This window comes from Chelon labrosus, assembly GCF_963514085.1.
Source record: "Chelon labrosus genome assembly, chromosome: 18".
NCBI lineage: Eukaryota > Metazoa > Chordata > Actinopteri > Mugiliformes > Mugilidae > Chelon > Chelon labrosus.
Window position 1 is genome coordinate 8,843,212 of NC_140351.1, and position 13,415 is coordinate 8,856,626.

General features: G+C 42.3%; 1 protein-coding gene across 1 annotated transcript; it reads right to left on the bottom strand.

Moving 5' to 3' along the window:
* Window positions 1–2,247: 2,247 nt before the first annotated feature.
* rec8b (REC8 meiotic recombination protein b) lies at window positions 2,248–12,367 on the bottom strand (the record flags this gene model as incomplete). Its single annotated transcript, XM_084566626.1, has 18 exons — window positions 2,248–2,321; window positions 2,559–2,668; window positions 3,438–3,539; window positions 3,641–3,710; window positions 3,813–3,840; window positions 4,087–4,271; window positions 4,564–4,639; window positions 5,048–5,182; window positions 5,538–5,694; window positions 5,848–5,914; window positions 6,871–6,952; window positions 7,623–7,690; window positions 8,099–8,174; window positions 9,979–10,096; window positions 10,517–10,592; window positions 11,597–11,739; window positions 12,072–12,140; window positions 12,312–12,367. 18 exons carry the CDS (start codon window positions 12,365–12,367, stop codon window positions 2,248–2,250), a joined length of 1,692 nt encoding a protein of 563 aa, XP_084422752.1.
* Window positions 12,368–13,415: the final 1,048 nt, after the last annotated feature.

Here is a 13,415-nt window from a genome sequence, read left to right on the forward strand (position 1 = left end):
GGCCGGTGCGCTGTGATTCAGAGCTTCTGACGATAAGACCTCTGGAAAGTGTGAGCGTGTGACTAATGCGTGCAGGCCCCCGCTGTGTCCTGCAGGCTGATATAAGCAGCCGGTGTGAATGTGTGTTATGTGTCGCTCAGATGTTAGGTTTATTAGACTGTCAGGGTGGTGATGGACGGGTGCTGAGGTTTGTTCTGCCAGGTGTCTGTGCGGATCATCAGCCTGACCTGGCGGGCGGTGAAGTCACCGTTTGGTTTCTGCTCTAAATGAAGGAAGTAGGTGTCTTCAAGGAGGTCCACTCTGCTAAGACAGACTTGATAACAAAATGATTGATATTTAATTAAAACGGATATATTTGGCGACATGAAGAGGTCACTTCAGCTTCAGCGTGGGCCAGATTTACGGCCGTGTAATGAGATGATCCACTCCACTGTAGCTTGACCTCTACTCATCATTGTTAGCCTTCCTCCTCCTCTGCCCTCCGTCTCATTCCTCCGACAGCTGAGGTGAACAGGAAGTTGATGAATGGGCCTTTCGCAGCACGGCGTCACATTTTCACCTTTTGAAAAATGCCTTCTGGGTGCTGCCTCAGGATAAAAACACGGAACACGTGTAGTACCGTGCTGTTCGTTGTGTGTGTGTGTGTGTGTGTTGTTCTGTACAGCCGAGAGCTTTTTCCACTAAATTACCACTCTGGACTCAGCATGTCACATTCCATGGGCAGCCACAACAAATCCTCTCACACAGATAGATGTACATCAGCACTGAGGGAGGGGGGAGGGGGGGGATGCACATGACGTAAAGGCTTGGGAATGTAAAGAGGCAAAGTGAGGTTGTAAACATGTTAAAGCAACGATAATCAGTTTTATACTAATAACAAATGACGTGTGGTGGAAAGTTGTCACACTTAAGAGAACTGGGCCCGATTCCTTTAGAGCACGGGTGTCAAACATACGGCCCGCGGGCCAAAAACAACCCACCAGAGGGTCTAATCCGGCCCACAGCATGGATTATATATATGAAAAATAACTGCTACTCCTAATTTGTCCTGCTGTAGAGCATGATTGAGCTAAATGCTTTGGTTGAGGGGTTCGTGGTCGAAGATGTTTTACCGTCTGCCTCCTTCACCAGCCTCTGACCCTGCTTACCCAGCAGTGTGCCAGACACTGTGAAGTCACACTTGGATTCTGTCCTACAGTTCTAGTGGAGGGTAAGCAGGGAATCTCCATTTTCTGCAGTAGTGTTTGTTTCTAGACAATTTTTGTTATTTTTATTATTATTATTTAATCAGAAGATGACGTAGTTGTGGAAAGAACATTTCCTGGCACAGAACTGCAACCTGAATGTATCACAAGTTCTATCAACAGAATAACCATTCCACTTTGCTGATGTGAATCCTGCTCTGACCTCAGCTCGGGCCTCTCTCTGTCACAATGAGGTGCCACATGGATGTAGCCTCGCTCCTATGTACACACACAGCAGCAGCAGCAGCAGCAGCAGCAGCTCCTCATTTAACAAGCCAACATTTCAGTTATGTGGAGTCATTGAGGCGTGAGGTCAGTCTGCAGCTTTCTGCCAGCGAGGCACAATCTGGTCCCGTTGGAGGCCGGGAGATAAATGTATGTACTGTCTTTTTAACATTCATTTATTTCTATGTACTTCTCTGCACCAGAAGCAAAACATAAAATATATTCTAATGATAATGATTCATGGGCTGTTTGCTCTCTCTGAAACATTTTAGTCCAGAGACGCCAGAGCATTTTATAGCTTTATTATCTGCATCAGTTACTGTATGTACACTGTTGATATAATTCAAGATAATGGGCTGTTTCCTTGAGTAAATAACATTTTATTAAGTTAAAATGAGTAAACTGGATAAAAAGTGTAGTTTAAAATCATTTTAAAAGGTCAAAAATCCCTATAAGAGTCATAACAAAACCTCAATAACACCATGTGGAACACTAACAAATTCAGTGGGTAATAAAATACAGCATTATGAACAGTGGTTAAGGAAAAAAACTATTTAAAAAGTTTAAAAAATCTTTTAAATATTCTTAAAAATTTGGGGTAAAAGAGTTCAGGGTTTTACTCTGCAGAATAATTAAAAAAATTACACATACAAACGTTAAACACTCATATTCAATGATGTCATGGTAATAAAAAAAAAAGCAATGAGATCTAATTCATTATGAATGAAAACAGGATTCAACAATGAGATCAAACTCTTCTTGGTATGACGCCGAGTGATCAGGCGGCGTTTATGGTGATGTTAGTGTAGGGTTCAGTCTGATGTACAGTCACCTGTCCAGCAGACAGCAGCTCTGGGGAAGAGAAACGTTCCACATTTACATAATTAATCACATCTCAATGAAAAAAAAAAACTATCAGTGCCTCAAAACTGTGAAAACTAAAGGAGAATCATTAAAGTTATAAATGGGATTTTCTCAGTTTGATTAACACCACCTGTCACTTTCTACATCAAATCAGTTTCCAGGTCATCAGCGCCGAACGCGAACGTGTCTAATGATGAAACCACTTGATCTTCAACACTTCCTCACCCAGCAGTTTGTAGAGCGTGTGAGCTGCAGTGGTGCGGTCGGCCTCTGGGGGCAGCAACGAGTCAAAGGGGACTTTACCGAACGTCTGCTGCAGGCTGGAGGTGATCCAGCTGGAAATGACAAGCAGAGTGAGCGGTGCATGATGGGACTCAGCCGACAAGTACTTTGAGGGAATGATGAGGACGTGGTAGGAATCAAGATTTCAGTGTAACAGCTTTAAATTCAGACTCATTTCATGTCCAGAAATTCTGATATTAAATATTTTTTCAGACTAGTTCTCTCAAAATGTCACCCGACAACGATTGTTCAGCAGCTACGTGTCATTCATACAAAAATCTATGACGATACAATGATTATAAATTCAATAATTTACAAGGGAAATGTGTCCATGTCTCAGGCCCCATGTCTCACTGGTTCCTTTCTATTTTGAATATCAAAGCAGACGTCCAACACACTTAGAAAGTGGGTCAGCCTGAGAAGCTGGAGGCAACAAGTCTATTATCGTCTAGTATCACAATATCACATAAGGAGGAAACCTTTACACACAGCGCACGTAAACGCTGGAGCCGTGCAAAGCAGCTTGAGAAGAAGTACGCCTATAATGCATACGAGACCGCGAAAACCATGTGACTTCACTTGAACAGGAAGTCTAACTCTGCTACGCGTCAAATGTGGTGAAGAGCTGCTAATGATGCTCGAGCGTCTTGTACACAGCGGGTATTTCCTTTACCTTTTTAACTGTGACAGCAAGTATTTGGCAATGTTTTCACTTCAAGCATCTAGATGTTTGTATGCAAAATGTTTTTTTTTTTATAAGTGTCTTAGAGTAACGTGGAGAAAACTGTGTCGACCTGTGTTTGTGTTCAAAGCGTGAGGCACCTCAGCATGTCCCTGTTCTCTGCGTCAGTGTGGTACTCGGGCATCTGGATGTTTTCCTCTGCTATAGGCTCCATTGGTGGCTGCACTTCCTCCTGCGGAGACCTATGTAAGCACACACACACACACACACACACACATACAGAGTGATCAGTGTCTTGTCCATCTACTGTAGCTGTCCATCTGTCCATCCATCCGAGACTCACCATCTGCTGGCGGGAGTAATCACATCGCTCAGAGATTTATCTTCTCTGGACATGTCCACGTCTAACACAGCTGTTTACACACACACACACACAATGGAGAGGCTTTACAGGTGACATACGTGATGTGTTTATATGATCTGAAACACACAACATGTGTCTGAGAGAGTCTTACATGAGCCCTCTGACGGTTGCAGTCCAATCTGTGTGAGAGAGAGAGAGAGAGGCAGAGTTTCATGAAACAGAAACTAGGTTTGTGATTTGTCTCACCACTGAACTGAACATGCTACAGCTCCAGGCTGCAGGCTGGAGGGCTAATAGGTTACCCTTACTATTATGGCCATAGATCCACAAATACCCTTTCAGCTTTTAGGATGAAAGTGGAGTTTAATATGATTATTTATCAGTCATATACTTTACATCATCCTTATAACCTCACACAAACCCACCTCCTTCATGCTTGAATGCCTCCTCTTCCTCTCCGTCCTCAGTATTTCCCTGTCCTGCTCTGACTCCCCTCTCGCCTCCTCCTCCTCCTCCTCCTCCTCTTCTCTCAGTTTCTCCCCATGTCCAGGGAGGACGGAGAGGGAGGCCTGCTGTTTCCATAGCGACTGGAGGTCAGCATGGAGGAGGGCTGCAGAGAGGTCAAAAGGCAGAGCAGAGAAAAACAGATTATAGTGGGTGCTTGGTATTTTTTTCCTCACAGAGCAGATTCCTTACAGCTTAATTGTAAAGCACTCTAATCTACACTAATTAAACATTTCTACGTGTCATGTTTCATATTCTTGTTTGATATTTCATAACTCCCTCCTGGGATTTCGTTATTCAAGAAAAAAAAAAAAAGCTCAGAGATGAGCGCTTGTGTTTAGTCGATAGTATTGGCGTTTCAGCAGCCGAGAGGTGCAAGTGTAGCATTCGGCACTGACATCCACAGGGGGCGCCGAAGAGCTGGGCAGGAGCGGCATGCTTGGTCAACGACTGGACGTCCAGCAGCACCTCGGACTGAGAGAAAGGACAAAATATTAACATTAAGAGACGGGTATAGATGGTCCAAATAGACTCTTGGAGTACAGAGAAGAGCCAGTCATAGCATGTCAGGATTTAAAGAAGAAAGCAACAAAGGAGGAAGGCGTCAAAATCAATGAGCACTATTCCAGCGGGGCTTAGAGAGGAGGAGGAGAACTGAAGAGCTGGAGTTTAATTATCTGGCACTCAGGCGAATAGACACTTTGATGGCAGGACTTTGATCACAGAACAGCAAAGACTGAGAATTCAATGGGCCAGTGAACCGTTGAGCCCCAGCTGAACGAGTGTGCACTTCTCTGTGTACGTACAGCTGTAGTGAGATGTCTGTGTGTGCTTGAGAGGGATCCATTTATTGAAACCATCTCATTATGTTTTTTTAACTACCGGGTGCAGAGTCTCGACCAGCAGGTCTCCTATCTGCTCCTGCATTGCTCTCTCTGATATCTGGGTGTAAGGGTCTGCGAAGACCAGCTGACGCTTCCGTCCTCCTCCAGCCTTCCTCAGAGGAGGAACAGCCATCTGACGGCACAGAGAGAAACACATGACACATTTGTAAACATGGGGAACATGACACACCCACATGTGGTTCCCTTTTACTTGGTGTCTCCAAAACAAAACAAGATGCTCGTGTGTCACTTTTTCACTGATGATGAATTAAAGCTGATGACAGCTGTCACTGAGCAAAGTCTTAATCATCGCAGCGTCTCCTGTTTGAATATGACATCCTCTAAATAAAAACAGGGTGTAAGCTTTTGTTTTTGATTAGTAACTGCTGCTGCACTGCTGCTTGAGATGTGTATTTTGTTCCATTTAGTCAGTCAAGTTAAAAGTTAAAATAACCCTGATAATGGCAAAAATTTCTCATTATGTCCACCTTCCCAGATGACCCAGAGGGTGGAGTTGGCATGGCAACGTGCAGAGGGGTCATCTCTTGGACAGCAGCTGCCAGAGGAACCTCCGCAAGCTGACGTGACTCCTCGTCCAGCAGCCACACACTGTCCCGCTCTGTCCCCAACATCGTCTCCTTCAGCCTGGACGCAAAAAAAAAAAAAAACAGTATACAGTATAATGGTAAATGTTTGCAAAGTCATACTGGTAAAACCACCAGGACATTAGTACTACTGTAAAGGCGCCGTCATGGCTGTGTATATTTTATGTGGTGACACCTTCTGGACAAGACTCACTGGTCAATGGACGTCATGGCTCCTTCAAGATCCCTGGTCCTCCCCTCTGTCTGCTGTTCATCCCCTTCTGTTAAACAAACCATGCACGTACATTTTTAACAACCTTTACCTTGACTATAAAAGCTATATCTGAGTGTTTGTCTTCTGAATAAGGAGAAGCACCAGGTTGTTCTGCAAGAAACATCAGAAAATGTCCTCAACATGCCCCGAGCTGTCGTAATGATCCATGAGTGTGTGAGAGTTGACTGTCGCCTACTGTACTTCCTGTTTCACTGAACGAAAATACGTCTGTTTTTAACTTGTTGCACTTAAATTTTCTTTCTACTGACGTGATTTTTAAAAATTTAAGTCTAATATTAACTTTCTCTTTTTCGTGTTAGACTACAGAATAAAAGAAAGGTTTCTTTTTTTTTTTCTATTTCGGATTTGTTTCTAGTTTTAAAATCAAACTTGAAATACCAAAAAAAAAGTAATGATGGACTGCCAGAAAGACCAAAAGCACCCAAGTGTTCTCCATGCATTAATACAGAGAGCCTTTTAATATCTTTTATCCTTGTAACTAAGTAAAATAATGTAGAACCGCTAAAGCGAGACAGACTTTCACAAGTTCACTCCTATCCTCTCAAAGAAGGAAGCACTTTCCACAACATAAGCGTTTATTTCTAACCACAAACTGAGTCAGAATTGCTTTTTTTTTTCCAATTACAGCAGTAGCACAAAGAATTTGGCCCGGCTGACTTGGTGTGTAGACATAATACAAAAGGGGAACACACCGATAAGCCTTAGACATTTTAAATCTGCAGTATGGAGTCAGACCAAACAACTAGGACACTAAGACATTCATTCATTCATTCATCTTCTGTAACCGCTTGTCTTGTGAAGGGTCGCAGGGGGCTAGAGACTATCCCAGCCGTCATTGGGCGAGAGGCGGGGTACGCCCTGGACAGGACGCCAGTCTATCGCAGGGCTGTACACTAAGACACTGAATATATATGCGGTGCTTATCAAACAGGAAACACACACCTCCACGGAACTGGTCGGGTTGATCCATCAACAGGTCGATATCTCTGGCTGTGGCTTCAGGAAGGTCGTCTCCCTCAAAATACTGATTCAGAAAAAAAAAGAGACAAAGAATTAACAGAGAAGAGACAGGCTACATTGACAAAGTATTGAAATACTGAAAATATATTTTAGATATCAGTAGATTTTTGCCTTGCACAGCAGAATTAAAGCCATGGGGGTGGATGATCGGGGGCAGAGGGCAACAGAAATGTCTCTGTGACGCATGCTGATGTAATTAAGTCAGATCTTATCAAGCCAAAATGGACGATGATGCAGGAGGAGCATTATCAGTCTGAGGAATGAGGAGGCTGATAGTGTGTGGAGGTACTGCTAAATTTAGACCTCAATCATGGCTGCTCCTTACGACTAAAGGAATATAGCTCTGTGGATACTGAGAGGGGAATTCAGGACAGACACTTGCCCCTACACTATTTACACCGTTAAATTATATAAAATAATACTCTTGTGATATAAAAATATATTCGTCACAAACACTCGATAGCACTGAACATGTCCTGGATTCAATGCTACCTCCTCACGATGCACAGGGTAAAATGAAATAGAGCGTCTAACATGTGACGAATATGTTAACTAGACGCGCTGTAAGCACACGGTTCACATCCCAGTTCAGTGATTCGTTGGGACGCCCGCTGTCTCTGAAAAAATGATGACTGGGGTGTTTCTTGTCCCTGAACTCTTGACATAGAGTTTACCTCAGCAGCGGGGATGACGAACTGCTCTTTCTCCGTCAGGGTGATGGCGGCTGGAGGTGACCTGAAACCTGGGTTAGCACAGCAGGAGGAATTAGGAGCACGTCTGTGTGTGGCGTGAGGAAAGGACACGAGGTGAGCTGAGATTCACCTGGGTTCATCCTTAAATTAAGAAATGGGGATTGAAACCCTTACTGTAGCAAAGTTTACTTAAAGGCACTCTCGCAATTTATATTCACACTTAAAAGTCCTGAATTAGATACAGCTGTAAATAATGTCAGGTCTCTTCCAAAGGACACAAATGGACATCCTTCTCAAAGTACGCATTACTATAGTATTTTGCAAGTTTCTGCACAAAAATCTGATCACATCCTTCAAAGATAAGGTCAAACTTTCTTCAAACCTCTCACTTTATTAGCAGGTTGTGATATTTGGTCTTATAAACCTGAACCTGGACACAGCTACAGCGTTAATCTCACCGTCTTTTTCCGGTGCGGTGTGGGTACTGGGCACCAGGGAGTGCTGTGAACCAGCCTCTTCCATCACAAACTCCGTCTACGAAATAAATATGACAAACGTTTTGGAGCAACAACAGGAAAAGCAAACGGATCTATTTTTCTTTCTCGCATGATTCAAAGGTGTGGTTAAACAAGAATCTAATTATTCTGATGAAGCTTTGGTTTCATATGAGCCTCTGTGGTGAATTGTATGCGTAACTATGGGTCACGTGGGCGATACGTAATATGACCTTCCTGACACCTGATGCACTTCCTTATGTGTAAAATAATAAAATGATTATCTTAACAATCTAGCAAGTTAGAATATACACCCATCAGGCATAACATTATGACCACCTTCCTAATATTGTGTAGGTCTCTTCTGACTCATCAGAGAATGGACATGGGCCTTCTGAGGGTGTCCTGTGGTGTCTGGCAACAGGATGTTGTTAGTGGGGGGGCCTCTGAGGGGAAGGGGCCTCTCTCAGATACTTGATCAGTTTGGGATCTAGTGAATTTGGAGGCCAGGTCAACACCTTGTGCTGTTTTTCATGTTTCTTTTAGTTGCTCCTAAACTGTTTCTCTGTGTGTGTGTCTGTGTTAGGCTGCTGCTGCCATCAAGGAGTGTCATTGCTATGGGGTGGGGGTGCCTGGTCTGGTCTAGGTGGGTGCTACATGTCTAAGTAACATCCACATGAATGGCAAAAGTTTCCCAGCAGAACATTGAAGATCATTTAATTTCCATGATAAGCCAGTAAATATCTTTATATTCCTGTCCTCAAACTTCTTTTGTTCTATTCATGACTGAAGCCACAAGTGATGTTTAAAACAGGAACGATTACATGAAGGACAAAGTTCAGCCTTGTCTGCCAGATTTACAGCACCTTGGGGTGAGTAAGAGTTATCTGTTGTAGTTTGTCTTTCTGAGAATACCACCAGGATTGTATGAAGGGATATTGCACCTATGCTGTTACAGTGGGAGTGACCTACACTTCAAGAGACCATAAAACCATGACTCAAGGAAAAGATACGAATGTAATTTACGACGAATGTCTGAGAAATATGTGGGGAGGGAAAACAGGACAAATTGTGACTGTAAAAATTTACAATGTGAGTAATGACACACATTACCTTTACAGCGGCGTGGCCTGTAATACGTGTATTTATATTAGCTGTATATTTGGACTGCTGTTAGAAACAGTCGCTTTTATCATGTGAGTGTTTGCGTAGAGTGTCTTCAGTGGAAACCGGCTTCCTATTGTGTAATTTAATTCTCTGATCTGATTACACTTGCTTTTGACATTAGAAGTTTAACAGTTCTGTAAGAGAAGAGGCAGCTGTCACAAAGACTCTACATGAGACACCTTGTCTCATCAATTAGACGTTCTACATGAGTGGAAATCTTTGCTTGAAAAAGCTATTTGTCTAATACGTTTATAAATATAGATGTATTATATCATGGGAACAGGTTTATTATCTCATATGTCAAACTATTATTATTATTATGAGTCGTGGTAAATACAAATATTATTGTCTGTGAAGGAGAAGGGACTTGTTTACATTTTGCTAATGACATTTCACTATTCGGCCAAGAAGCTTCTTCACTTCTAAATGACTGGTGCTTGGTTTATGTTTTTATTAGGAACAGCTGTGGAAACTCACATGACTAGAGTCTGTTCATGACACAATAGTTAGAGGAATATGTTCAGACATATTTTTTTTTAACGACCCATTAAAGAGTCTTGAATTTCTAGCCAGTGAAACACAGAAAATGTTTTGGATGCGCAAGGAAGGAAGGTGGTCATAATGTTATGATGCCCAGTCGGTGTGTGAGTGTAGTAGTTAGGGTTTCACAAATGTACCTGGTGTATTTTATAGGGGCTGGGGAGTTGGTGCGATTCCATGACACCAAAGAAAGGATCGTGAGCTCCCTCGGCCTCCTCCATCATGTACAGACTGTCAGGAACATCCAAGGCTACCCTGCCAGTGTTAGACAAGACCAGTTACTACTCAGCATAGTAAAAACAACCCACATGGGCTCAGTGCCGTTACTGGCTCATGTAATACCGTGCATACTTTAATTCGCACTGTTAGTTATATGGATTTATAAAATTATAATGAGATTAATGTGCAGCATATTTAGAGTGGAGACTGGAGACACGAGAGCTCATACATCAGTGCGTGGCCTATCAAACATTTATGAAGACATTTACATGAAAGTAGAGCAATTTGTCTATCACTCGTGCCCTACCTTCTTTGTCTCCAAACAATCTTCCATATAATATTACACCAGAAACATTTGAGCTCAGATTTTCCCCAAACAGTTTCCCCCCAGTTCATTTTCTAAATTTAAGATTGTATATCATCAACCTTTGTTTGTGTGTGTGTGTGTGTGCAGACCTGTCAGATTCAGCCATGTCGATAGGTATACATCCTTTAGAGCGCAGCAGGCGGTCAATAGTTTGTTGAACCTCCTCTGGAAAACAAAAAAAAAAAGAGGTTAAACATTTTCAGATGCAACTCTAAGAAATGCAGAAGCAGAAATGTGACACAGTCCTCACACCATGAATTAGTCTTGAGATTCTTGTAATTATTACTCTTCGTATGCACAGAAGGGGCGTGGCGTTTGTTTTAATTTTCATATGAAAATGAGAACAAACTCTGTGCCATGTCATTCTTGTGAAATACAGAATAAACATGTCCTCGACAGATAATCGTAGCCTTGGGAGGTCATGTTTAGATGCCACTGCTGAATCCAACAGCAACCATAGACAATAAACAGTGCAGGCTGCTTTCTTGGCTTCCCCCACATTCTGATCGTGCTGCATTGTGCTTCACAGTTTTCATCAACCATGACAACAGCGGGATTGGGAATCTGTCGGATGCAATATCAGGGGGGTAATTTAAGACTGAATGAATCGAGAACCGTCGAGCTGTTTGACGATATTGCTTTCATCACTGGCTTCTAAATCGTGCTTATCGGGGCGAGCTGGGAAACACGCATTACACAAATGTGTGACGACAGCACCGTTTCGGGTTTAGAGCCACAACATTACGGAGACTCGGAGAAGTGACAGGGACAATGAGTGTGCTGTGTAAAGAAAAACAAACAGCATTTCCCTGTTTCACCCGAGTTAACCTTGAAAAGCTGTACCACTGGAAATAATGAGGTTGCTTTACTTTGGTTTAATTTTCAGATTTGATCCGATTAGATCTGACAATCCAATAAAAGGACGGTTGTTTAAAATTTCTAATAGTTTGAATCCAACTTACTCAATCTTCTGGTATATGGTTTCTGGTGTATGCTATAAAATTAGACTTCCGCTGTACTTAAATATACAATATGTGGCTTTTGTATTGCACAACAAACCAAAATCTACATTTTCTGTTCCCTGTTCTTCTTTCCTCTGCTTCACATTTGCAGTAGGTCACAGAACATTAGGTGCAGACAATGGCCTCTTGCTTCTCCTCGTCACCCACCGAGCAGGAAGCCACACTGTCTGTGGTAGACTACAACCACTCCGTACTGCAGCTGGGACGACAGGTACAGAGAGAACCGAGGCCTGGGCAGGTTGGGTTGCGATGAAGGAACTTGTGCAGTCACGTAGTCCAAAATGTCGCCGCTGTAAACATTTAATAAAACATACATACGCAAAATGTATTTTCATCTTAAACAAGTCACACCGGATCACTTAAACAATAATCTTAATACATTTAAATAGGACATAACACAATGGCATTATTTTATACTATTTTGAGTCGTGTCCAAAAAAATAAAAATACATTTTTCTCTTTATCTTGAGAGATTAAAATGATCTGTAGGTCGCTGGTGGATGCAAAAAACGTTTAAAGAAGCTAAAAATTATAATACATATGGCGTAACTTGCTTCAATCAAATGTGCTAAATCTTGCTAGCGACAAAACGAGACAGAGAAGCTAACAACAACCTTCTTACCATGTTCGCTTGACATTGACTCTAAGCAGCTCTCTGCGAGTCACCCTGATACCTCTAGTGGCAGCTAACCTGAATAACAAAACATATTTACACCATTTACAAACAATCATTAGCTATCCAAAAAAGTAGACAAGGAGTTACTGCTGTAATTAACATCATTAGCATGTTAGCTTATACTATATCAGTAGTATGTTAACACTCTAGCTTGCTAGCTAGCTTTTTTTTTTTTTTTAAACTCACCAAATTGTTGAAAAACATCCAGTATGGCGGTGGAGGACGTTTGGATAGTAAAACATTTTGTTTATCCGTTTATCAAAGGCAGCAGCTACTTAAAGGAAACTGTAAAAAATGTAGGAATGTGACTGACGGTAGAAAATTCAAGGCTTAGTCGGGAATTGGCGGCACTGTTTTCCCGCGTCTAATTACACTCGACCAATCAGGTTGCAGAGATTCGCATTGAACGTAAACACTCGTGTTGCATTCAGGTACGACGGGAAATTTAGAAGACTCAACTTTCAAGACTTAAGATAAGATGAGAAAATATTTTATTTATCCCAAATTTGCAGCGTCCCAGCAGCAGACAGTTTAAGGACAGTGTACACAGGGGATTAAAACATAAACATTAAGTAGTATTTATATATATATTGCACATGAGACTATTTTACTATTTAATACTCTTCATACTCTTCAATGTCAGCATTTGATAGCACTGCTACCGAGTTTCCTCAACGTAAGGACACAGATATCCTCCGCAGAATAGTCTGGTAAAACATGTTCAGCAGCTTCCGGCAGATATTAAACAACCTTAGCCTCCTGAGGAAATAGAGACAGCTCTGACCCCTTTTTGTTTACTGAGTCTATATTAGCCAACCAATCCAGTTTGTGATCCAGATGTAGACCCAGATACTTCTAGGTGTGAACCACCTCTACACACCTTAATGGTTACAGGCTGCAGGTTGGTTAGCTGTATTGATCGGAAGGTGGTTTGTTCCGCACCATGAGACGACGTTGTTCACCAGATTCTTGACCTCCTGCTCTTTGTACACACCCCACAATTGCAGTGTCATCTGAGAACTTCTGCATATGACATGACTCTGTGTCTGAGAGTTCCCCAACTTGACATACTGAGGTCTCCCAGTGAGATAGTCCGCTATCCAGGAAGTGAATTGAGAGTCCACTCCCATCTCAATTACCTTGTCTCTCAGAAGCAGAGGCTGGATGGTTTTTAATGTGCTGGAAAAGTCAAAAAACATGATCCTCACACCGCATTCCCCTTGTCCAAGTGTGAGAGATTCTGATGGAGCACATAGAGGATGACGTCCTCCACCTCCACCTTTTCCTGGT